The sequence below is a fragment of the Rana temporaria genome, chromosome 5 (genome assembly GCF_905171775.1).
Source record: "Rana temporaria chromosome 5, aRanTem1.1, whole genome shotgun sequence".
NCBI classification, from domain to species: Eukaryota; Metazoa; Chordata; class Amphibia; order Anura; family Ranidae; genus Rana; species Rana temporaria.
The window spans coordinates 52,074,019-52,098,852 of NC_053493.1; the positions used below are offsets into that span (position 1 = coordinate 52,074,019).

Here is a 24,834-nt window from a genome sequence, read left to right on the forward strand (position 1 = left end):
GCAAGTGCCGTATTCTCAAACGAAAGTTGCAGGGGCGTAGCGTAAATAGGCCGGCGTAAGCCCGCCTAATTCAAATGTGATAGATGTGGGCGTGTGTTATGTAAATTTTATGTGGCCCCACGTAAATGATGCTTTTTACAAACAGCGCATGCGCCGTCCGTGAAAGTATCCCAGTGCGCATGCTCCAAATTAACCCGCAAGAAGCCAATGCTTTCGACGTGAACGTAAATGACGCCCAGCCCTATTCGCGAACAACTTACGCAAACGATGTAAAATGTAAAAAATTTGACGCGGGAACGACGTCCATACTTAACATTGGTATGCCTCAGGTACGCCTCATATAGCAGGGGTAACTTTACGCTGGGAAAAGCCTAACGTAAACAGCGTATCTGTACTACGTCGGCCGGGCCTATGTTCGTGAATTTCGCGTATCTAGCTGATTTACATATTTCTAGGCATAAATCAGCGTACACGCCCCTAGCGGCCAGCGTAAATATGCAGTTAAGATCCGACGGCGTAAGAGACTTACTCCGGTCGGATCTAATACAAATCTATGCGTAACTGATTCTAAGAATCAGGCGCATAGATACGACGGCTCGGACCGAGAGTTATGACGGCGTATCTGGAGATACGCCGGCGTAACTCGTACGAGAATCCGGGCCTGTATGTGTAATGCTATACACACATTTTAATCTGGTTGCTGAAGAGAATATTATAACTGTGATAATATTACCTGGAATATGGCGTTTTCCCTGATCCCTTTAATTGCAGTTCCCACCTCTCTCCAAACCTAAACAACAGAATTTTAAAGAGCTAACAAAACTAGGAATATAGGAAACATGACACAACAAATGTATCTCGTATTAAAGTGATAGGGGTGAGAGAAATATTGTGACAAAAAATACAGTACTGAAGAACACACACAGCAAGGAAGGATACATTACCTATTAATATAAGTGGCTATTAAATGTGCTCTTCCATCTCCCAACTGACCAGCCCAAACGCCAAACTATGGAGGAGGAAAAAAAAAAAAAAACACACTGAGGCTAGGTTCACACTATACCAAACACAGACATCGCATGCGATTTGCACCCGCACTGCGGTTCAGATCACATGCGATGTCTGTGCAATGCAAGTTCAGCCATGGCTAAACACGTAATTGGATTTGCACGAAAATAGTGCAGGGACTTTTTGGCCCAGATTCTCAAAGGAGATACAATGGCGCATCTCCAGATACGCCGTCGTATCTCTGAGTCTGAGCGGTCGTATCAATGCGCCTGATTCTTAAAATCAGTTACGCATAGATTTGTATTAGATCCGACCGGCGTAAGTCTCTTACACCGTCGGATCTTAACTGCATATTTACGCTGGCCACTAGGGGCGTGTACGCCGATTTACGCCTAGAAATGTTTAAATCAGCTAGATACGCGAATTCACGAACGTACGCCCGGCCAACGCAGTACAGATACGCCGTTTACGTTAGGCTTTTCCCGACGTAAAGTTACCCCTGCTATATGAGGCGTACCAATGTTAAGTATGGACGTCGTTCCCGCGTCGAATTTTGAAAATTTTACGTCGTTTGCGTAAGCCGTTCGCGAATAGGGCTGGGCGTCATTTACGTTCACGTCGAAAGCATTGGCTTCTTGTGGGTTAATTCAGAGCATGCGCACTGGGACACTTTCACGGACGGCGCATTCGCCGTTCATAAAAAGCGTCATTTACGTGGGGTCACATAAAATGAACATAACACACGCCCACATCTACCACACTTGAATTAGGCAGGCTTACGCCGGCCTATTTACGCTATGCCGCCGCAACTTTCGTTTGAGAATACGGCACTTACCTGTAAAACTTGCGGATGCGTAACGTAAGTAGGATACGTTACGCCCGCACAAAGATACGCTGCTGTACGTGAATCTGGGCCTTTTTGTTCTACACTGGAATCGGATCGCATGGGTGTTCTCACCTATGCGATCCGATTCCTGTGCAAGTTCACAGTTCGCACTGCAATCTGTGAACCGATCTGGGGGTGTCATTAACAATTTATTGTTCGCAGAAGGCAGTGTGAACTGCCTGCGGGAGAGATGTAATGCGGGAACCGGCGCTGTAATCACGCTGGTTCCCGCATCGCACAAGTGTGAGCCCAGGCTGATAGATTATTTTAATTACTGAATCAGAATCAATGGTTAAACTCCAACTGAACTTTTAGCTGAAATTAGCAAAACAGATTTCAGGTGCATCAGAACAAAAAGTGTGGAAAGTGTTACCGTGTGTTTTCCTTAGAAAGCATCCACAGCCTGAGTAGAAAAGCCTGTCCCCTGTCAGCATATAACAGAGAAGGACCCTTGCTCTCTGTGTGGGTTTGGGTTGGACCCCTGCAAAGAGACTACTGTTTCCAAATGGAAAGCAAAAGGCTTTTCCTGTCAGACTGTGACTACTTTCTAAAGAAACCCAACTACAGGACTTTAAACACCTAAGCAAGGAATTTACTAATACTGAAGCAGACAGAAGCAGTTGGTAACCAATCAGCTTCCAGTTTCAATTTGTTAAGTTAACCTTTAAAAATTAAAGTTAAAAGCTGATTGGTTGCCATGCACAGCTGCTCAAGATTCTAGCTGCTCCAGTCTTGGTAAATTCCCCTCCTTTTGTTTTTATGCCAATGTTAATTTATCTAGCTGATTTAAATATGAAAGTTTAAATGGGCTTTAATGTCAACTGTTGGCAATAAAAAGACATACCTGCAACATAAAAGTGAGTTTGTACTTTGCTCACTGAGCCCCCTCACCTGTACATACTCACTTTCTCTTCTCTTCCCCACAGCTCCCTTCAACCACTAGTAGTGCAACCGCTAGTCGTGGACAAACATATCCGGCACTTCTGTTTATGGAAAGCATGTGACTAACCCCCCTTCCCCATGACAGCACTGCTGCTTGGTGGCTGCCCATTCAGGCACAAAGCCCTATCATACAGGGTCAGAGGTGGAGCTATTTTCCTGAAAAAACTATATAGGCAACATACCAGCATCCCTGCAATGCAGATATAAAGATAAAGGCCCGGATTCACAAAGCACTTACGCCGACGTATCTCGAGATACGCCGCGTAAATGTAACTATGCGCCGCCGTATCTGTGCGCCGTGCCCACAAAACTAGATACGCCTGAAAATAGGCTTCATCCGACCGACATAACTTGTCTACGCCGGCGTATCATGGGCGCATATTTACGCTGGGCGCATTTGCCGCTCCCATTGATTTTCGATGCACATATGCAAATGAGGGAGATACGCCGATTCACAAACGTACTTGCGCCCGGCGCATAATATACGCGGTTAGCGTAAGTCGTACGTCCGGCGTAAAGTTATTCCCCATATATGAGGCGCAACCCATGCAAAGGTATGGACCAGGGAACACAGCCATTGTATTTTACGTCGTTTACGTAGTACCTGAATATGGCTAGGCGTAGGTTACGTTCACGTCGTACACAGTGATTCGACGTATCTTAGGCAGTTGTTTCGACGTGATTCTGAGCATGCGCACTGGGATGGCGCATGCGCCGTTCGTTTTAAGTACTTCAATGGCGCTTGGCCCATCATTTGCATGGGGTCACGCCTCATTGGCATGGCTCACGCCCACTTCCACCTACGCCGGAATACGCAGAGGAAACCCAGCGTAGATTTGAGAGCGAGTGGGAGCAAGTGCTTTGTGAATACTGTGCTTGCCTCTGTCCGCTGCATCGGCGTAGCGTATATTCGATACGCTACGCCGGCATAAATATGCGCCAATGTATGTGAATCCGGGCCATACATTTTAAAAACTTTCCCTGACGACGCTGATTGACAGCGAAATGCGCTGAGCGGGCCTTAACTGGTGACATCATTACTCCCGCCAATTGGTGGAGGCACAGTGCTCTCTCTGTGCTTTTTATATTAAATTATTATTACATTATTGTAAGTATCTTTCTTTTTTTTTTCACAATAAATGCAACTTTAGTGGTTTCACACTATGTGGGCCCCTGTTCATTTTTAAACATATGATGATGCCTGGTATGCCGACCATTTGGTGTGGATTGGAACAGTGGGCAGCATGCATTGGAATACTGCAAAGCTCCTGGAGTGGTTTATCTGTAATCTGCTGTATTGAAGTATTCGGTGGAGGGCACAAGGGGTTTATCTACCAATATCAAGGTGTATCCGTTCCACTGGTGAATGGTTGTAGATTTATTGCCAAAAACTTTGATGTATGAATTTTTAACCATTTGAAAATGTTCGATGTATGAACTTTAACTATTCGACTATTGGACACTCTTGATTGTACACTTGTCTATGGTGTTTGGATTCACTTCTACTTTTACATTTGTTGATGTTGTAGTTTTTTTGTGTGGATGCGCACTGATTTTGTGTAGGCCTAATACTAGTGATTTGCCCTCTGACTGCCTTTTTTAGGCACCACTTCGGCTCCATCAATTATTGGGAGAGCAAAAAAAAAACGTTATGCACAATCTGTAAAAATGAATGTATAATGTATGCTTACCTGGTGACCGCCATATCTATGTGCCAATGGAACAAAGCCTGGAATGGTTTTACTACCACTAACAAACTGTAAAAAATCCATGGAGCTTGTAACAGATGAGTCAAGATCCAACAGACCCTCCAGAAGATCCTGGGGGAAAAAATTATTACGTTCTCACATTAGTGTTATATTATTTTGAAAATAATTTCATGCAAGTTTATTGATCAATCTATAATCATATTAGCCACTTATATACTGGGCACTTTCACCCCCTTCCTGCGCAGGCCAATTTTTAGCTTTTAGCGCTGTCAAACTTTGAATGACAATTGCGCGGTCATGCAATGCTGTGCCCAAACAAAAATGTTATAATTTTTTTCTTTGAGACAGATAGAGCTTTCATTTGGTGTTAATAACCACAGAGTTATTTTTATTATTATTTTCTAAAGAAAATGGGAAAAAAAGACAGAAAATTAAAAAAAACATGTCTTTGTTAGCTTCTGTTACAAAATTTTGTAAATAAGTAATTTAGTAGCTGATTGGCCACCGTGCACAGGTGCACCAGATTTTAAAACTGTACAGTTTTAGTAAATCAACCCCATAGGCTTGAAGTGAGGAAACGAGGAGGGGGCAGGGACCAAAAACCAAGTTTGTAGCCCTGGGTCAACACCTCTTGCACTGAGGCATCTGAGATGCAAGATGTCACAGCATATGAATGGCCAACAGTCGTCAACCCCACTCTAGAAACTTGGGGCACACCTTCACATGGAAGAAGCCTGGAGATCCTTCAAGTTGAAGTTTAGGGAGTGGAGAATCTAAAGGGATGCTTTTTTTTTTTTTTTACAGAAGTGCTTCCTTACTTACTTAATCAACTTAACACAGAGTTCATGCTAGAATCAGAAAATAAGGTACCACGTGGTTTCTAGGCACCATCATGTTTTTATCCCTGAAGATTCTTTTGAGTTGAAACAAGTTGGGTCTTTTATACATGTACATAAGAACAGTGTTTACTGACCTATAAAGGACAATGGTTTAGGTTATATAATGATCATGTTCATAATGACCTATTTTTATAATTATGCTGTATTATGAGATCTGTTGTTTCTTTTAATCGTTTGTACAAATAAAATGACATTTTAAACGTTTTTGCTATATTTGGTGCCTTTGAAAGCCCATCCAAAATATAAAACATTTCTTGGAGATAGAGGGGCAGATTCACAGACAGAGTACGCCGGCGTATCTACTGATACGCCGGCGTACTTTCAAATTACCCGCGTCGTATCTTTGGTTTGGATCCTCAAACCAAGATACGACGGCATCTGGGTTAGATCCGACAGGTATACGTCCTCGTACGCCTTTTGGATCTAAGATGCAATACTTCGGCGTCCGCTGGGTGGCGTTCACGTCGTTTTCCGCGTCGGGTATGCAAATTAGCTATGTCCGACGATCCACGAGCGGCCGGCGCATTCCTTTACGTCGTCTCTTGTCGGCTTTTTCCGGCATATAGTTAAAGCTGGTATTTTGCGGCGTATAGTTAGACTTGCCATGTTAAGTCTAGCCATGTTAAGTAGTCTTCACACGGAGACTTCAACAGCCTGTGACCTTCACACAGAGACTTCAACAGCATGTGAGGTTCACACAGAGACTTCAACAGCATGTGACGAAGATGGGGGCAAAGTTACCAGAAAGGATAGGCACATACTAGTGGTAGGGGATTCGGTTATTGGAAGAATACAGAGGGCAATCTGTCACAAAGACCATTATCGCCAAATAGTATGTAGTTTACCGGGCGCTCGGGTTCGGAACATTGCAGATTGCATGGACAAATTATTAGATGGCGCTGGAGAGGTGCAGCTTTCTTGGGATTGAAGATGGCCAAAATGTTGGAAGAAAAGTTAAACTAGGTGATGAGAAGAGGACGATTTGCTAGTGAATATGAGGAAGAGGATCTTCATTTCAAGCCATCATGACAGGAATCCACTACGTCATCAATCTCTTAAAAGATTCTCATAAGCAGCTTCTGAATCACCAACTATCAATGTAGCTGGACAAACAAGACAATTGGCTGTTCCTAGAAGAAGACTCAACAAAAAGTCTGAGGAACCCTCCCAGGGGCCAGGTACGGCTGTACCAACACAGGTCCCTACACTGGTGGCGGCTGCCACTCCAGTAACCGGAGGGTCTTCCCATCAGCCCTCTATTTACCTTTCTGCAGAAGCTTTAAGGTTTGACAATACATTGCCCAAACATAGTCACCTGTAAAAAAAAAGTGTCTGAGATATTGGTGGTAAACAGTCTGCTAGGCCCGAGGGGAACCGAACCAAGCCCTCCAAAAGCTGCCTCATATCCAAAAGATGCCAAGAGTGTAAATGTAGACATTAAGCTTTAAAGGTTAATCAAAAATATAACACTCTAAAGGTTTGCTGCTGCTTTTAAAATTTAAACAGGCACCTACCCCACCACACCTTTACCTACCAAGCCACGCCTCCACCTACCCTGCCACACCTCTACCTACCAAGCCTCTACCTACCCACCGCCACGCTTCCACCTTAATTAAACTTGATGCTCGATTCCGTGATTATATGTGGAAAATAAAAAATCCATATAGAGCAGTACCGTTTTTTAAGCTTTAATGATCCAAAAAGAAATACCCCCTTGTACATAAATGCGTACCAAACGAAGATTGAATACAGGAAAAAATGTGATGGGAAGTCAGAGCGGGACTCCCCATCAACCAAACCGGAAGTGACGTGTGCGCTCGACGGAGGCTAACCAGGAAGCCGCTGGAGGAACTGAACAACAGCAGTCTTCAGGGTCAAGTTAGTGAGAGCTAATACAACACACATTTTTGCCTGTATTCAATCTTCGTTTGGTACGCATTTATGTACAAGGGTGTATTTCTTTTTGGGTCATTAAAGCTTAAAAAACGGTACTGCTCTATATGAATTTTTTATTTTCCACATATAATCACGGAATTGAACATCAAGTTTAACCACTTCCCGCCGGCCAGACGACTATATACGGCCGCAATGTGGATGTTAATTGCCGGGAGGCCATCTATATACGGCCTCCGTCCCGCGATGTCCGCCAGGCGCCCACGATCGTCAGTCACAGAGACATGGGCATGGAGCTCTGTGTGTAAACACAGAGCTCCATGTCCTGTCAGGGAGAGGAGACCAATGGTGTGTCCTTTGTATATAGGGATAACCATCGGTCACCTCCCCCAGTCACTCCTCTCCCCCCACAGTTAGAAACACTATGCAGGGCACACATTAACCATTTCCTTGCCCCCTAGTGTTAACCCCTTCCCTGCCAGTCACATTTATACAGTAACCAGTGCATATTTATAGCACTGGTTGCTATATAAATGTGAATGGTCCCAAAAATGTGTCAAAAGTGTTCGATGTGTCCGCCGTAATATCACAGTCGTGACAAAAATCGCAGATCGCCGCCATTACTAGTAAAAAAAAAAGTCATAATTCTATCCCCTATTTTGTAGGCCCTATAACTTTTGCGCAAACCAATCACTATATGCTTATTGCGATTTCTTTTTTTTTACCAAAAATATGTAGAAGAATACGTATCGGACTAAACTGATAAAACAAAAAAAAAAATGTAATTGGATATTTATTATAGCAAAAAGTAAAATTTTTTATTTTTTTTTCACAATTGTCGCTCTATTTTTGTTTATAGCGCAAAAAATAAAAACCGCAGAGGTGATCAAATACCACCAAAAGAAAGCTCTATTTGTGGGAAAAAAAGGACGCCAATTTTGTTTGGAAACCATGTCACACGACCGCGCAATTGTCATTCAAAGCGTGACAACGTTGAAAGCTGAAATTTCGCCTGGGCAGGAAGGGGGTATATGTGCCCGGTAAGCAAGTGGTTAATTAAGGTGGTAACCAGAGATGATGGAAACGGATGTGTAATGAATGCTTTTTGAGATCTGATATCTGGTGAGTGCATCCCCTGGGAGTTTTTAATATTTCTGCGTTTTATGCACAGGTTAGTTCAGCACACCATTCAATCAATTGGGAGTAAATATCATATTTCCAGTGTCTCGGAATCGCATTGTTGGAGGCAAGTGATAAAAAGTGAAGACTTTTTTGGCTGTTGATAAGGTGATGAGAAGTATGGAGAGAATAACGATTGAAAAGAGATGCTTTTTAATGCTCAGAGAGGGACAAGATTTAGCAGTCTGCACCATGGGCGTCCACTGAAATTTTTTCAGAGGGTGGTGCTTCAGCGATACACAGTCGCATTTTACCCTTTCTTTGACCGCTAGCAGGGGTTAAAAGCCCCCCACGTTAAAAAGTAAAAACACCCCACTGTGCCCCCTGCATCTTTCAATATCTCTTTGTCACTACTGTGTACCCTCTCTCCACAACGGCTCCTCTGGACCCCTTTACATTACACAGCACCCTGCATCACTGGCCCCCTTTACATTACACAGCACCCTGCATCACTGGCCCCCTTTACATTACACAGCACCCTGCATCACTGGCCCCCTTTACATTACACAGCACCCTGTATCACTGGACCCCTTTACATTACACAGCACCCTGTATCACTGGACCCCTTTACATTACACAGCACCCTGCATCACTGGACCCCTTTACATTACACAGCACCCTGCGTCACTGGCCCCCTTTACATTACACAGCACCCTGCATCACTGGACCCCTTTACATTACACAGCACCCTGCATCACTGGACCCCTTTACATTACACAGCACCCTGCGTCACTGGCCCCCTTTACATTACACAGCACCCTGCATCACTGGACCCCTTTACATTACACAGCACCCTGCATCACTGGACCCCTTTACATTACACAGCACCCTGCACCTCTGGCTCCATTTACATTACACAGCACCCTGCGTCACTGGACCCCTTTACATTACACAGCACCCTGCATCACTGGACCCCTTTACATTACACAGCACCCTGCATCACTGGACCCCTTTACAATACACTATATTGACAGTATATTTATTTAAGGTCGAAAAGAGGAACCTTTTGGAATGAGGGACACATGGACTTAATTCCAGAAGAGGGACAGGCACTGTAAATAAGGGACATAGAGGGGAGAGGGGAGAGGAGCGCTGCAGTCATCGCTTAAATCGGCCCCAGGGCCAGTTCGGCCCTGCTCCTGGCACTCCCTGACGATTCCAGGGGGGGCAAATGACACCCCTTGCCCTATGGAGCAGACGCCCATGGTCTGCACCTAAGGCCCCGTACACACGAGAGGCTCCATCCGCTGGAATTGATCCGCGGACCGGCTCCAGCGGATAGATCCCCTGGTGTGTACAATCCAGCGGATCTGTTTCCGCTGATTTTTATCCCCTGGGATGGATTTCCAGCGGATAAAAATTTGAAGACATGCTTTCAAATCTATCCGCTTGAATCCATCCCAACGGATTGATCCGCTGGTCTGTACAGACTCACCGGATCAATCCGTCCGAATGAATCCCCCGCATGCGTCGTAATGATTCGACGCATGCGTGGAATTCCTTATATGACAGCGTCGCGCACGTCGCCGCGTCATCATCGCGGCAACGGAAAGACACGTCATCGGGATGGGATTTAGGCGCGGATTTTGATCCGATGGTGAGTACACTCCATCGGATCAAAATCCTCGCAAATCCTCGGGAGGATTTATCCGCGGAAACGGTCCGGTGGACCGTATCCGCGGATAAATCCTCTTGTGTGTACGGGACCTTAGGCTTTTTCCGACTGGGAAAGAGGAGTACTTTTGCCACCAGTAACATCTTTGATGAAAGCATCTGGAGCTGGTCTGAAAAAAAATCACTGTTTCTTGAAGGCCTTGCGCAGATCAAATGTTTTTTACAAGACACTTTAATCAAATTGCCCTACGCATATATACTGAGAGAAGACTAATGCATAGAAATACGTTGAGAAGTTTCTAGCAAGCCATCACATGTGCCCTGTTCAGACCATATATGTGCAGTTGGTGTGCAGGAAAATGCAACTCAACAAACACCGTGAACAAGCCCCTTATATATAAAAACTTATTCCCAGGATGTGGGTAGGATGGCAGGAACAGCCTACATGAGATTGGCAACTCTGCTCTGAATTCAGGAAAAGTGAATCATCATTGCCACACAAATACAATAAGTTGCATAAGGTTGAATTCAATAACAGGCTCAACGGGTATTCATTCACGTACTTGTAGGATAACTTAGTGCAGATGTACTTATATATTTATTTATTTTTTAATGGGAGATCATAGTTTTACTTCAAAGGTGAACTTCAAGCAAATGAACTTTCATTTAAATATACAGTGGCAAGAAAAAGTATGTAAACCCCTTGGTTTTCTGCAGTAATATGCTATAAAATGTGATCTGATCCTCATCTAAGTAACAACATAAGACAAACACAATCTGCTTAACCGCCTAACGACGATATACGTCGGCAGAATGGCACTGCTGGGCACAATCACGTACCTGTACGTGGTTGTATAAAGCCCAGCGGGACTCGCGGACCCGATCACCGTTAGACCCCGTTGATCGGTCCCCGGAGCTGAAGAACGGGGAGAGCTGTATGTAAAAACGGCTTCCCCGTTCTTCACTGTGGCGCTGTCATCGATTGTGTGTTCCCTAGTATAGGGACGCACAATCAATGACGTCAGACCTACATCCACACCCCCCTACAATTGTAAACACACTTCAGGGAACACATAACCACAAGGGGGCGCTGAAGGGGTTAACTCCCAAACTGCAACTGTCATTTTCACAATAAACAATGCATTTTAAATGTGAAAATGACAATGGTCCCAAAAATGTGTCAAAATTGTCCGCCATAATGTCGCCATAATGTCACACTCACGAAAAAAATCGCAGATCGCCATCATTCGTAGTAAAAAGAGTCACAGAGACTGCTGGGGACCATCTGGCCCTTGATTTTCTCTATGGTTCACTTCTGGTGATGGCGGATTCTTTCTCTGGCTCGCCGATCACACAGATTTTCTGCAGTTTTAGACCCCTTTCACACTGAAGCGTTTTTACAGCGTTTTAGCGTTAAAAATAGCGCTCTTAAAACGCTCTCCATGCATCTCAATGGACCCTTTCACACTGAGTCCTGCAAGCAGCATATTTGGAGCAGCTTTTGGGTGCTGAAAAAAGCGCTCCAAAAACACCTATCTCCATTGAAATTAATTGAAAAGCGCTGTAAAAACGCCTTACCCTTTCACACTGAGGCACTGCAAAAACACCCTAAAACGTTAGGGTATTAGCGGTGCTTTACCAGCACATTGGGATTGCAGATGAGGCTTCGCTCGAATAACGCTCGAAAAACGCTGTAATAACGCTGTAATAACGCTCGAAAAACGCCCAGTGTGAAAGGGGCCTTAGTAAATCACCCCCATCGTATTCCAACAAAGGGGGCTCTTTGCTGTCAGTATACACTGATTGAGATTCCCCCCCAACAAGCCCATTCAACTGCTCCAAGCAGGAGCGGCCACACGCAGTCCCTGCTAAATCGAACAAATTTCAACCCATCTATGACCAGCTTAAGGCCTCATGCACACTGGATATTTTTGCAGCTGCTCCTAGGGACGTCTGGCATTTTTTTCCTGCCTCTAATCTCCCCTGCATGTTAGCTTATGCGTCCATGCACACATTGGGCAAGATCCACGAAGAAGTTACGACGGCGTATCTATTCATACGCTGTGTAACTTCTAGTTTGCTCCGGCGTATCTTTGTTTTGTATCCACAAAACAAGATACGCCTGAAGCTGGGCTAGATCCGACTGGCGTACGTCTTAGTACGCCGTCGGATCTAAGGTGCATATTTACGCTGGCCGCTAGGTGGCGCTTCCGTCGATTTCCGCATCGAGTATGCAAATTAGCTAGATACGGCGATCCACGAACGTACGTCCGGCCGGCGCATTTTTTTACGTAGTTTCCGTAAGGCTTTTTCCGGCGTAAAGTTACCCCTGCTATATGAGGCGACTCAATGTTAAGTATGGACGTCGTTCCCGCGTCGAATTTTGAAAATTTTACGTCGTTTGCGTAAGTCGTTCGCGAATAGGGCTTTGCGTAGAATTACGTTCACGTCGAAAGCATTGGCTTGTTGCGGGTTAATTTGGAGCATGCGCACTGGGATACCCCCACGGACGGCACATGCGCCGTAAAAAAAAAACTTCATTTATGTCGGGTCAAGACGTATTAACATAAAACACGCCCCCATCTCATCCATTTGAATTGCGCGCCCTTACGCCGACACAGTTAGGCCTTGTACACACGGTCGGACAGTCCGAAGAAAACGGTCCGCCGGACCGTTTTCATCGGACATGTCCGCTGCCTGATTTTGGTCTGATGTGTGTACACACCATCAGACCAAAATCCCCGCGGACAGCGAAGGCGGTGACGTGGTCGCGATGTGGCCGCGACGATAACGCGGCGACGTGTGCGACCCTGGAAGGTCAATGCTTCCACGCATGCGTCAAATCACTTCAACGCATGCGGGGGATTTCGGCCCAGCGGACATGTCCGATGAGTCATACTAACCATCGGACATGTCCGACGGACATGGTTCCAGCGGACATGTTTCTTAGCATGCTAAGAAACATTTGTCCGCTGGAAACCTGTCCGCTAGGCCGGGAATCAGGTCCGGTCGGCCGTACAGACGACCGAACATGTCCGCGGAAACTGGTCCGCGGACCAGTTTCAGCAGACATGTTCGGTCGTGTGTACGAGGCCTTACACTACGCCGCCGTAACTTACGGCGCAAATTCTTTCAGGATACGGAAAATACGCTGTAAGTTACGGCGGTGTAGTGTATCTGAGATACGCTACGCCGGACGTAAGAAAGCGCCGCGCTACGTGGATCTGGCCCATTGACTCTTAGCAGCATTTAGTGGCAGGAGAGTTTAGAGGCTGAAAAAAAAAAAAAAACATTTGCTAGTGCGTACAGGAGCAGCAGAGTTTGGGCAAGCAAAAAAAAAAAACGCTTGACACTTGAAAATGCGTGTTAATGCTAGGCACGGTTAGTGCTTGAGCATCAATTAATTTCATTAGCCAAAATAAATTATTTATTCTGGTCAATTATCCACTTACTGACCACCCACAGTACAAATCCTGCGGCAGGTCGGCTCTATTGCGCAAAACGGCGTACCTGTACGTTGTTTCATGCAATAGATACTGTGGGTGGATCCCCATTCCAAAAGGGGACAACATGGAGATCTGCTGTTCCTACTGATCAGGAACAGCGATCTCTGTGTTGTCCCCGTGAGTCCATCCCCCACACAGTTAGGACACACCCAGCGAACACAGTTAACCATTTGAGCGCCCCCCCTATTGTTAACCCCTTCCCTGCCAGTGTCATTTATACATTGAACAGTTTTTTTTTAGCACTGATCACTGCAATAATGTCACTGGTACCCAAAAAGTGTCACTTGGGGTCAGATTTGTCTGCCACAATGTTGCAGTCCTGCTAAAAATCGCAGATCGCCTCCATTACCAGTAAAAACATAAAAAAAGTCCATAAATCTATCCCTTATTTTGTAGAGGCTATAACTTTTGTGCAAACCAATTAATATACGCTTATTGCAATTTTTTGATAGAAAATATGTAGAAGAATACATATTAGCCAAAACTGATGAATAAATGTTTTTTTATATTTTTTAGGGGATGTTTATAATTTTTTTTTCAAAATTGTCAGTCTTATCTCTTTTTTTTAGCGCAAAAAATAAAAACCAATCCAATCAAACGATTTTTTTTTAACAAAAATATGTAAAAGAATACGTATTGGCCTAAACTGAGGAAAAAATACTTTTTTTATATATTTTTTGGGGATATTTATTATAGCAAAAAGTAAAAAATATTGCATTTTTTTTTAAATTGTAGCTCTATTTTTGTTTATAGCGCAAAAAAATAAAAACCGCAGAGGTGATATTTGTGGAAAAAAATACATACATTTTGTTTGGGCACATCGTTGCGCGACCGCGCAGTTGTCAGTTAAATCGACGCAGTGCCGTATTGCAAAAAATGGCCCGGTCATTAATGGGGTAAATCCTTTCTGGTTAAATTACTTGATGCCTGCAAATGTGCCTAAGTGCTTGTAAAAGTGATAGACATTTTTACAACGCTGCTGGCTTTTGGAAGAATTTAAAAAATCATCCTGTGTGCATGAGGCCTTAAAGCGGGAGTTTACCCGAATTTTTTTTTTTTAACATTAGATTGAGGCTCATTTTGTCAAGGGGAATCGGGTAGTTTTTTTAAAAACGAAGCAGTACTTACCGTTTTAGAGAGTGATCTCCGCTTCCGGGTATGGTCTTCGGGACTGGCCATTCCTATTTGATTGACAGTCTTCCGACAGGCTTCTGACGGTCGCATACATCGCGTCACGAGTAGCCGAAAGAAGCCGAACGTCGGTGCGGCTCTATACGGCGCCTGCGCACCGACGTTCGGCTACTTTCGGAAAATCGCCGACGCGATAGATGCGACCGTCGGAAGCCTGTCGGAAGACTGTCAATCAAATAGGAACGCCCAGTCCCTCAGCGGCGGAGAAGATCGCTCTCTAAAACGGTAAGTACTGCTTTGATTTTAAAAAAACTACCCGATTCCCCTTCACAAAATGAGCATCAATCTAATGTTAAAAATTAACATTTCTGGGTGAACCTCCACTGATCGGTTCATCTGTTTTTTATCCATGGTTAAAAAACCAATAGAAAAAAAAACGATCGTCTGTGGGGAAATCCATCGGTCAAAAATCCACGCATGCTCAGAATCAAATCGACGCATGCTCAGAAGCATTGAACTTCATTTTTCTCAGCACGTCGTTGTGTTTTACGTCACTGCGTTGGACAAGATCGGATTTTTAACCAATGGTGTGTAGGCAAGACTGATGAAAGTCAGCTTCATCGGATATCTGATGAAAAAATTCATCGGATAAGATTCCATCAGATATCCGATCGTGTGTACAGGGCTTTAGTGTCAAACAGGAGAAAATGTCTCTACCATCCATGCAGGAATACATTATATAATATGGACATGAGTCGTACCTCAGAGAAAGCAACGAGCTGTACCTCAGAGGCAAATGGAGTTGGGTAGACATAAGAGAAGATGCAACCTTTCACTTTTCTTAGGTAGTTTTCCTCAATAGGGTCGATTGGCAATTCACCTGTATGTTTACACAAAAAAAGTAAAAAACACTTAAAGAGGAACTGCAGTCTCACATAATTTGTAATAAAAACATCTTTGCCATTCTGAAGCTTCCCTCCAACTACTTTGCATATTATTTTATATATACTGTAATTCTGTTCTTGCCAAATATGTTGCAGAAATCTCCCTCCACCAAGTCTGGTTGCAGCCATTTTAGCTGTGGGCAGCTGAAGCTGCTGCCTGTTAACATCCTGTATTTACACAGACACACCTCCAGCTCTGCAGCTCTCATTGGCCCTCTTATGACTCATTCCCCCCTCCCCCTCCTGGCAAACTGTTGAGTGCCCCTACATTAAACAGTTTGCAATATGGGCACCTGAGCCGAGCCGCAGCTCTGTGTCCATTCAGACACAGAGCTGCGGCCCAGCCCGGCCTCTCTCATCATTGGCTCACTGACTTTGATTGACAGCATCGGGAGCCAATGGTACCGCGTTGCATTCTCAGCCAATGAGGAGGGAGAGTCCTATAGGTACCATGGATATCTCCTAAACTTGCACCGTTTAGGATATATTCACTGTATCCGCATGTGCCCGCTCGGCCGTTTCTTCAATAGCTGTGCTGTGACCAGCGGCTCCCGCGTGCATGCACAGGAGTGACATCATTGCGGCTCCGCCTCAATCACAGTGCCGGAGCCCATGAACCCCGAAATAATTTAGAGAGACATGTCGCCGGTCACAGCAGTATGCAGGGCCGCTGCGACAGCTTTGATCCAAGGTGAGCATTTCATACTGAGCTAGTATGCGATGCACTCTAGCAGGTTGTTTTTTTCATTAAATTTCAAAATAAAAACTTCTGACTTTACAACTACTTTAATACTTACAAAGCTAGTTGACTGGCTGCTATGCTAATCCACTGCCTCTTATACTTGAATTACTAACCTAAAACAAGTATGGGGTCTAGAAACATCAGAGAAAATGTAGAAGTCCTTATATGCATACTGGATGGAGGCCACTCAACGTATTAAAGCCAGAGGAGATAGCGAGCAGATAGAGAGCAGATAGGGAGCAGATAGGGGGCAGATAGGGAGCAGATAGGGGGCAGATAGGGAGCAGATAGGGGGCAGAAAGGGAGCAGATAGGGAGCAGATAGAGAGCAGATAGGGGGCAGATAGGGAGCAGATAGCGAGCAGATAGCGAGCAGATAGAGAGCAGATAGGGAGCGGATAAAGAGCAGATAGGGAGCAGATAGGGAGCAGATAGAGAGCAGATAGCGAGCAGATAGGGGGCAGATAGCGAGCAGTTAGGGAGCAGATAGCGGGCAGATAGCGAGCAGATAGGGGGCAGATAGCGAGCAGTTAGGGAGCAGATAGAGAGCAGATAGAGGGCAGATAGAGGGCAGATAGAGGGCAGATAGAGGGCAGATAGGGAGCAGATAGGGGGCAGATAGCGGGCAGATAGGGAGCATATAGAGAGCAGATAGCGAGCAGATAGGGGGCAGATAGCGAGCAGTTAGGGAGCAGATAGAGAGCAGATAGCGGGCAGATAGCGAGCAGATAGGGGGCAGATAGGGGGCAGATAGAGAGCAGATAGCGGGCAGATAGCGAGCAGATAGGGGGCAGATAGGGGGCAGATAGCGGGCAGATAGGGAGCATATAGAGAGCAGATAGCGGGCAGATAGCGAGCAGATAGGGGGCAGATAGCGAGCAGTTAGGGAGCAGATAGAGAGCAGATAGCGGGCAGATAGCGAGCAGATAGGGGGCAGATAGAGAGCAGATAGCGGGCAGATAGCGAGCAGATAGGGGGCAGATAGGGGGCAGATAGCGAGCAGTTAGGGAGCAAATAGAGAGCAGATAGCACCTTCAGAAGAACAGCCCTGTGTTTCTTTTAAAGAATTGGTTTACCTAGGACATCTTCCGCTGACACGCTCCATAAATTCATAGAAGACACTTTACTTTTTATTACACAGTGCTCAGAGCTGTTCAGTGCATATTGCAGGAATGTACTTCTAATGTTCTTTGTACTTAATATGGGGTGAGCAGTCCAGGCCAAGCAACTCGCCCTCCACAGTGTCCACAGACACATGACAGCTACACTCAGCAACATGCCGGAACTCAACCATTTGTTTGACATCAAAAATCCTCAAAACTACATCCAATAGGAAATCTCCGTCCGAACCATTGTTATCACTCCACACAGCAGTCCTCCACCTGGAATAGAAAATAATCAGAGAAAAGGTTCAGTACAGTAACAGATGTGTGTGTATACAGTATATATTTTACTATATACAGCACTTACATAACACCATCAGTTTGTGCAGTGCTTTACAAAATGAGGGCAGACATTACAGTACAATTCAATACAGGAGGAATCCGAGGGCCCTGCTTGTTAGAGCTTACAATTCAAAGGCTTGTTCGCCCTAATGCTTGAGGCCGGGGGAGTAAAACCTCTCAATTGAGCTGTGCTTCTACGTTCCCTTTTAGCTGGAGAGGCAGCGCCTGGCGCCGTACACATACTGTGGCAGGAACTATACCTCCTCTTGCTTTTGGTAGGTTTAGTGCCCACCAGGCGCAACCCATTCTCTGCAAGTGCCCTGTAACTATATGCAAGGAGTAAAAGCAGATGATGAGGACGCGATACAGCTCCTTCTCACTGCCTGTCAAATGCTCTCTGAAGAGCAAACCAAATGTGAAACACTCTTCAAAGATCAAATCACATGTGAATAAGTCCTAAAAAGGAGGAGTCTAGGGATACAAGAGGTAACAACTGTGGGGGAAGAGCTGATGGAGAAAGTAAAAGTTCATCTTATTATGTGGAGGCAGAATGGGCTTCTCTGGGGGTTTCAAGGAAAGCTCAAAGGTGGACAGAGTGGGAGATAGTTGGACAGTTTAGGGTAAGGAGTTCCAGAGTATGGGAGAGGCTCTGAAGAAGTCCTGGAGGTGAGCATGGGAGGAGAAGATAAGAGGCTGAAGAGCAGGAGGTCTTGGGAGAAGTACAGGTATATATATATATATATATATATATATATATATATATATATATATATATATATATATATGGGCCCTCTGATCATTTCTGTTTAAATTGTATTGTAACTATAATGTCTTCCCTGATGTTGTAAAGCGCTGCGTAAACTGTTGGCGCTATATAAATCCTGTATAATAATAATATATATATATATATATATATATATATATATATATATATATATATATATATATATATATATATATATATATATATATATATATATAGATAGATAGATAGATAGATAGATATACACACAAGTCACTGGCCACTTTATTAGGTACACATGGTCAATTGCTTGGTAACACAAATTTCTAATCAGTCAATCACATGACAGCAACTTATAGCATTTAGGCATCTAGACGTGGTGAAGACGACTTGCTGAGGTTCAAACCGGGCATAAGAATGGGGAAAAAAAGGGATTTAAGTGACTTTGAATGTCGCATTATTGTTGGTGCCAGACAAGCTGGTCTGAGTATTCCAAAAATGAATGATCTACTGGAATATTTACACACAACCATCTCTCAGGTTTACAGAAAATGGTCCAAAAAAGAGAAAATATCCAGTCAGTGGAAGTTGTGTGGATGAAAATGCCTTGTTGATGTCAGAGGACGGAGGAGAATGGGCAGACTGGTTCGAGATGATAGAAAGGAAACTGTAACTCAAATAACCACTTGTTACACCCAAGGAATGCAGAATAACATCTCTGAACACACAACACATTGAATCTTGAAGCAGATGGGCTACAGCAGCAGAAGACCACACCGGATACCACTCCTGTCATGATGAAAGGTACACCATTCCTACTGTGAAACACGGAGGTGGATCGCTGATGTTTTGGGGATGTGTGAGCTACAAAGGCACAGGAAATTTGGTCAAAATTTATGGCAAGATGAATGCAGTATGTTATCAAAAATACTGGAGGAACATTTGCATTCATCAGCAAGGATGCTGCGCATTGGACGTACTTGGATATTCCAACATGACGATCCAAAACACAAGGCCAAGTCAACCTGTCATTGGCTACAGCAGAATAAAGTGAAGGTTCTGGAGTGGCCTTCTCAGTCTCCTGACCTCAATATCATTGAGCCACTCTGGGGAGATCTCATGCAAGACAGCCCAAGAAATTACAGGAACTAGAGGCTTTTTGCCAAGAGGAATGGGCAGCTTTACCATCTGAGAAGATAAAGAGCCTCATCCACAAGACTTCAAGCTGTCATTGATGTTAAAGGGCGCAATACACGGTATTAAGAACTGGGATATGTAAACTTACCTCCCAACTTTCTGAGATGGGAATGAGGGACACCTATCAGCAAAAGTATGCAGGAATAGGACACACCCCTTACCACGCCCCCTTAAAGGAGAATTGTACAAAAAAAAAAAAAAGATTTGTTAACCCCACAAGTGCTTTTTTTTACCACTACTATTCCTTTATATTGGCTTTTGGAATGTACAAATGCAGCAATTTAGAAATCGGATGAAAGGTTTAGCTCTGGAAAACACTTTTTGAGAGATAAAAAGTGCATTTTATATACATCTATATAGATCAGACCAAAATGAGGAGGAATGAGGGACAGATGGACATTGCTCCAAATCAGGGACAGTCCCTCGAAATCAGGGACAGTTGGAAGCTATGTGTAAACTTTTGGGCCCGGATTCAGAAAGATGAGCGCATCTTTCTGCGGGAGTAACGTATCTCTGATACGTTACGCCGCTGTAACTTTGGGCGCAAGTTCCGTATGCAGAAAGAACTTGCGTCCTTAGTTACGGCGGCGTAACGTATGTGTTGCGGCGTAAGCCCGCCTAATTCAAATGGGGACGTTGTAGGCGTGTTTTATTTTAACATTTAGGATGACCCCGCGTTTTTGACGTTTTTTTTAAACTGCGCATGCGCCGTTCATGAAATATCCCAGTGTGCATTGCTCCAAAGTACGCCTCAAGGACGTATTGGATTCGACGTGAACGTAAATGACGTCCAGCCCTATTCGCGAATGACTTACGCCAACGACGTAAAATTTTCAAAACTCGGCGCCGGAACGACGTCCATACTTAACATTAGCTACGCCTCATATAGCATATAGGGGTAACTATACGCCGAAAAAAACCTAAAGTAAACGACGTAAAACAATGCGCCGGCGGGACGCACGTTTCTGAATCGGCGTAAATACCTAATTAGCATATTCCTTGCGTAACTATACAAAAGCGCCACCTAGCGGCCAGCGTGAATATGCAGCCTAAGATACGACGGTGTAAGACACTTACACCAGTCGGATCTTAGGGAAATCTATGCGTAACTGATTCTCTGAATCAGGCGCATATATACGACCACGCACACTCAGAGATACGCCGTCGTATCTCCTATCTGAATCCGGGCCTTGATCAGGATCATTTGAATAGTTTATGTTTGTTTATGATTGTGATTTAAAAAAAGTAAACACAGTTGATTGATAATAAATGGCTTCAGCCAAACACTAACCATGAGTGTAAGAAAAGTTTGTGTGTTATCATTCATATTCTCTGAAAAATTGCCAAGTCGACATAAGGTCTGCCAGTAGGGTTGCCACCTCATCCCTTTAAAAAGGAACACATCTGAATTACACAGATTCTGAGGCTAATTTAATGCAGATAAGGCACCAAGTGCGTTTAATTACCACCTTAATCAGCCACAGAACCTGTGTAATTCAGATGTATTCCTTTTTAAAGGGATGAGGTGGCAACCCTATCTGCCAGGGTATGTAAACTTATGAGCACAACTGTATATATATTATACACTAAAGACAATCACAATCATATTTATAAAATCACATATCTTTTGTTTGTGGTATTGAACCTCTGATATCTTATCCTTCCTGCTGTCTGTGTACCACCATTGGGGAACTCGTCACTTCCTGTCCCAGAGACAGAACAGGAAGTTGGAGGAAATCTTAGTTTGTTGTCCCCATTGGAATGATTCCCTTGTTGTGGGGACACTTCTGGGTTTTCTATCACAGGTTTTCCAGATGATAGTGGTGATCAGGACACACTCTCCAATGGGGACACAGCAATAAACACCTGACGGGGAGTCTAGTCCCTCCAGGTTTTCCTAGAAGTACATTATAACGTGTATGTGGTCAGTGTGTGAAAGAAGAAGACCCCCTCCCTGAGTCCAGACACTGTCCCTGCAGATAAGAAGACGACACTTACACATTTTAAACATGACCAATAAAACAAAGACGTATTTCATGCTAATAACAGAGGGTTCTCCTGAGTGTCGGAGGGGCATAAAAGACTATAGGAATAATGACGTGCCTGTAACAAGTACTCTGTTTACCCTCATCAAAGATGGCGGCCTCCTCGTCCTCTGTTCCGGTTTCCGCCCGGCAGCATCCGGTTCCGGGTGACGGGGGAGGCGTGGCGGAGGGGTTGCGCGGTGGAGGTTGGAGTTGGTGGCGGAGTGGACGGGATGAGTATGGTGTGGGGATGGGGATGGAGGTTGCGCTGCTGCGGACATCATAGCGCTGCCCTGGCCGGAGTGCGGAGCCTGACCAATGGAGTCCTCCGGGGAGGAGGAGGGGGCGGAGCGTCTGCTGGGAAGGTGAGAGGAGGACATGGGGAGAAGGTCACACATGTCACTGTGCGGGGTGAGGACTGTCCCCTCCCCCATCATTACAGGGGACACCACACTCCCCTCCAACATTCTTCATTCATTCATTGCAGGAATGGATAGAAATCAGTGTGTAGAGTGTAAGCTCCCAGGACCAGCCCCCCATCACCCTCCTGTATTGGGGTGTACAGTCCCTGGCTGCATTGTGGGCACAGATCTGTATATCCAGCTGTAGGGTGTATATATCCCTGATCTGTATACCCAGCTGTAGGGTGTATATATCCCTGATCTGTATACCCAGCTGTAGGGTGTATATAGCCCTGATCTGTATACCCAGCTGTAGGGTGTATATATAGCCCTGATCTGTATACCCAGCTGTAGGGTGTGTATATATCCCTGATCTGTATACCCAGCTGTAGGGTGTATATATCCCTGATCTGTATACCCAGCTGTAGGGTGTATATAGCCCTGATCTGTATACCCAGCTGTAGGGTGTATATATAGCCCTGATCTGTATACCCAGCTGTAGGGTGTGTATATATCCCTGATCTGTATACCCAGCTGTAGGGTGTGTATATATCCCTGATCTGTATACCCAGCTGTAGGGTGTGTATATATCCCTGATCTGTATACCCAGCTGTAGGGTGTATATAGCCCTGATCTGTATACCCAGCTGTAGGGTGTGTGTATATCCCTGATCTGTATACCCAGCTGTAGGGTGTGTGTATATATCCCTGATCTGTATACCCAGCTGTAGGGTGTGTGTATATATCCCTGATCTGTATACCCAGCTGTAGGGTGTGTGTATATATCCCTGATCTGTATACCCAGCTGTAGGGTGTGTGTATATATCCCTGATCTGTATACCCAGCTGTAGGGTGTGTGTATATATCCCTGATCTGTATACCCAGCTGTAGGGTGTGTATATACCCCTGATCTGTATACCCAGCTGTAGGGTGTATATATCCCTGATCTGTATACCCAGCTGTAGGGTGTGTGTATATCCCTGATCTGTATACCCAGCTGTAGGGTGTGTGTATATCCCTGATCTGTATACCCAGCTGTAGGGTGTGTGTATATCCCTGATCTGTATACCCAGCTGTAGGGTGTGTGTATATCCCTGATCTGTATACCCAGCTGTAGGGTGTGTGTATATCTCTGATCTGTATACCCAGCTGTGGGGGGTGTATATATCCCTGATCTGTATACCCAGCTGTAGGGTGTGTGTATATATCCCTGATCTGTATACCCAGCTGTAGGGTGTGTGTATATATCCCTGATCTGTATACCCAGCTGTAGGGTGTGTGTATATATCCCTGATCTGTATACCCAGCTGTAGGGTGTGTATATACCCCTGATCTGTATACCCAGCTGTAGGGTGTATATATCCCTGATCTGTATACCCAGCTGTAGGGTGTGTGTATATCCCTGATCTGTATACCCAGCTGTAGGGTGTGTGTATATCCCTGATCTGTATACCCAGCTGTAGGGTGTGTGTATATCCCTGATCTGTATACCCAGCTGTAGGGTGTGTGTATATCTCTGATCTGTATACCCAGCTGTGGGGGGTGTGTGTATATCTCTGATCTGTATACCCAGCTGTGGGGTGTGTGTATATCTCTGATCTGTATACCCAGCTGTAGGGGGTGTGTATATCCCTGATCTGTATACCCAGCTGTAGGGTGTGTGTATATCCCTGATCTGTATACCCAGCTGTAGGGTGTGTGTATATCCCTGATCTGTATACCCAGCTGTGGGGTGTGTGTATATCTCTGATCTGTATACCCAGCTGTGGGGTGTGTGTATATCTCTGATCTGTATACCCAGCTGTGGGGTGTGTGTATATCTCTGATCTGTATACCCAGCTGTGGGGTGTGTGTATATCTCTGATCTGTATACCCAGCTGTGGGGTGTGTGTATATCTCTGATCTGTATACCCAGCTGTAGGGTGTGTGTATATCTCTGATCTGTATACCCAGCTGTGGGGTGTGTGTATATCTCTGATCTGTATACCCAGCTGTGGGGTGTATATATCCCTGATCTGTATACCCAGCTGTGGGGTGTATATATCCCTGATCTGTATACCCAGCTGTAGGGTGTATATCCCTGATCTGTATATGCTGTGTCCCCATTGGAGGCCTTAGAGATCATTGTATATGGAGACAGAAGATTGTCACTATGAAGATGATAGTCATGATTCTTCTCCACCTGACATATTTGGAGTGATTGTTTTATGGGAACAATGTACTCCTTCCATTCCTTTATTGTATTTACTTTAGAGGTGTGTTTTATAATTGCCAGGCAGGTCATGTCAAGACAGAGGAAGGTCTCGTAGAATTTTTTTGTTTTTGTGTGTACTATATTGTCAAAAGTATTGGGACGCCTGCCTTTACACGCACATGGGGCCAGATTCAGAAAACACTTACGCTGGCGTATCTACGGATACACAGCGTAAGTGTAGAGATGCGCCCTCGTATCTATGCACCTTATTCACAATACTAGATACGTCTGAAATATGGCTTCTTCTGACCGACGTAAGTCTAAGTACGCCGTCGTATCTTGGGTGCATATTTACGCTGGCCGCAAGGGGCGATTTACGC

General features: G+C 44.8%; 2 protein-coding genes across 7 annotated transcripts in view; one reads left to right on the forward strand and one right to left on the reverse strand.

Annotated features, from left to right (window-relative positions):
- Window positions 1-22,045, reverse strand: part of LOC120940022 (protein adenylyltransferase SelO-like) — a 90,710-nt gene extending 68,665 nt beyond the window's left edge. Inside the window, exons 1-6 of one of the 3 annotated variants that reach the window (XM_040352547.1) lie at window positions 21,962-22,044; window positions 17,529-17,834; window positions 15,529-15,647; window positions 4,528-4,656; window positions 945-1,009; window positions 734-790 (exon numbers count right to left, since the gene is read on the reverse strand). In XM_040352547.1, coding sequence (XP_040208481.1) covers window positions 734-790; window positions 945-1,009; window positions 4,528-4,656; window positions 15,529-15,647; window positions 17,529-17,757 — 599 coding nt within the window. In that variant the 5' untranslated portion in view covers window positions 17,758-17,834; window positions 21,962-22,044. Of the gene's footprint in view, window positions 1-733; window positions 791-944; window positions 1,010-4,527; window positions 4,657-15,528; window positions 15,648-17,528; window positions 17,835-21,834; window positions 21,931-21,961 lie in introns of those variants that run through there. The other 2 variants (XM_040352548.1, XM_040352549.1) reach the window with 2 other exon arrangements.
- The window catches only part of PDSS1 (decaprenyl diphosphate synthase subunit 1), a 32,163-nt gene continuing 29,374 nt past the window's right edge, over window positions 22,046-24,834 (forward strand). For 2 of the 4 annotated variants that reach the window (XM_040352550.1, XM_040352551.1), the window contains exon 1: window positions 22,046-22,225. In XM_040352550.1, coding sequence (XP_040208484.1) covers window positions 22,094-22,225 — 132 coding nt within the window. In that variant the 5' untranslated portion in view covers window positions 22,046-22,093. The other 2 variants (XM_040352552.1, XM_040352553.1) reach the window with 1 other exon arrangement.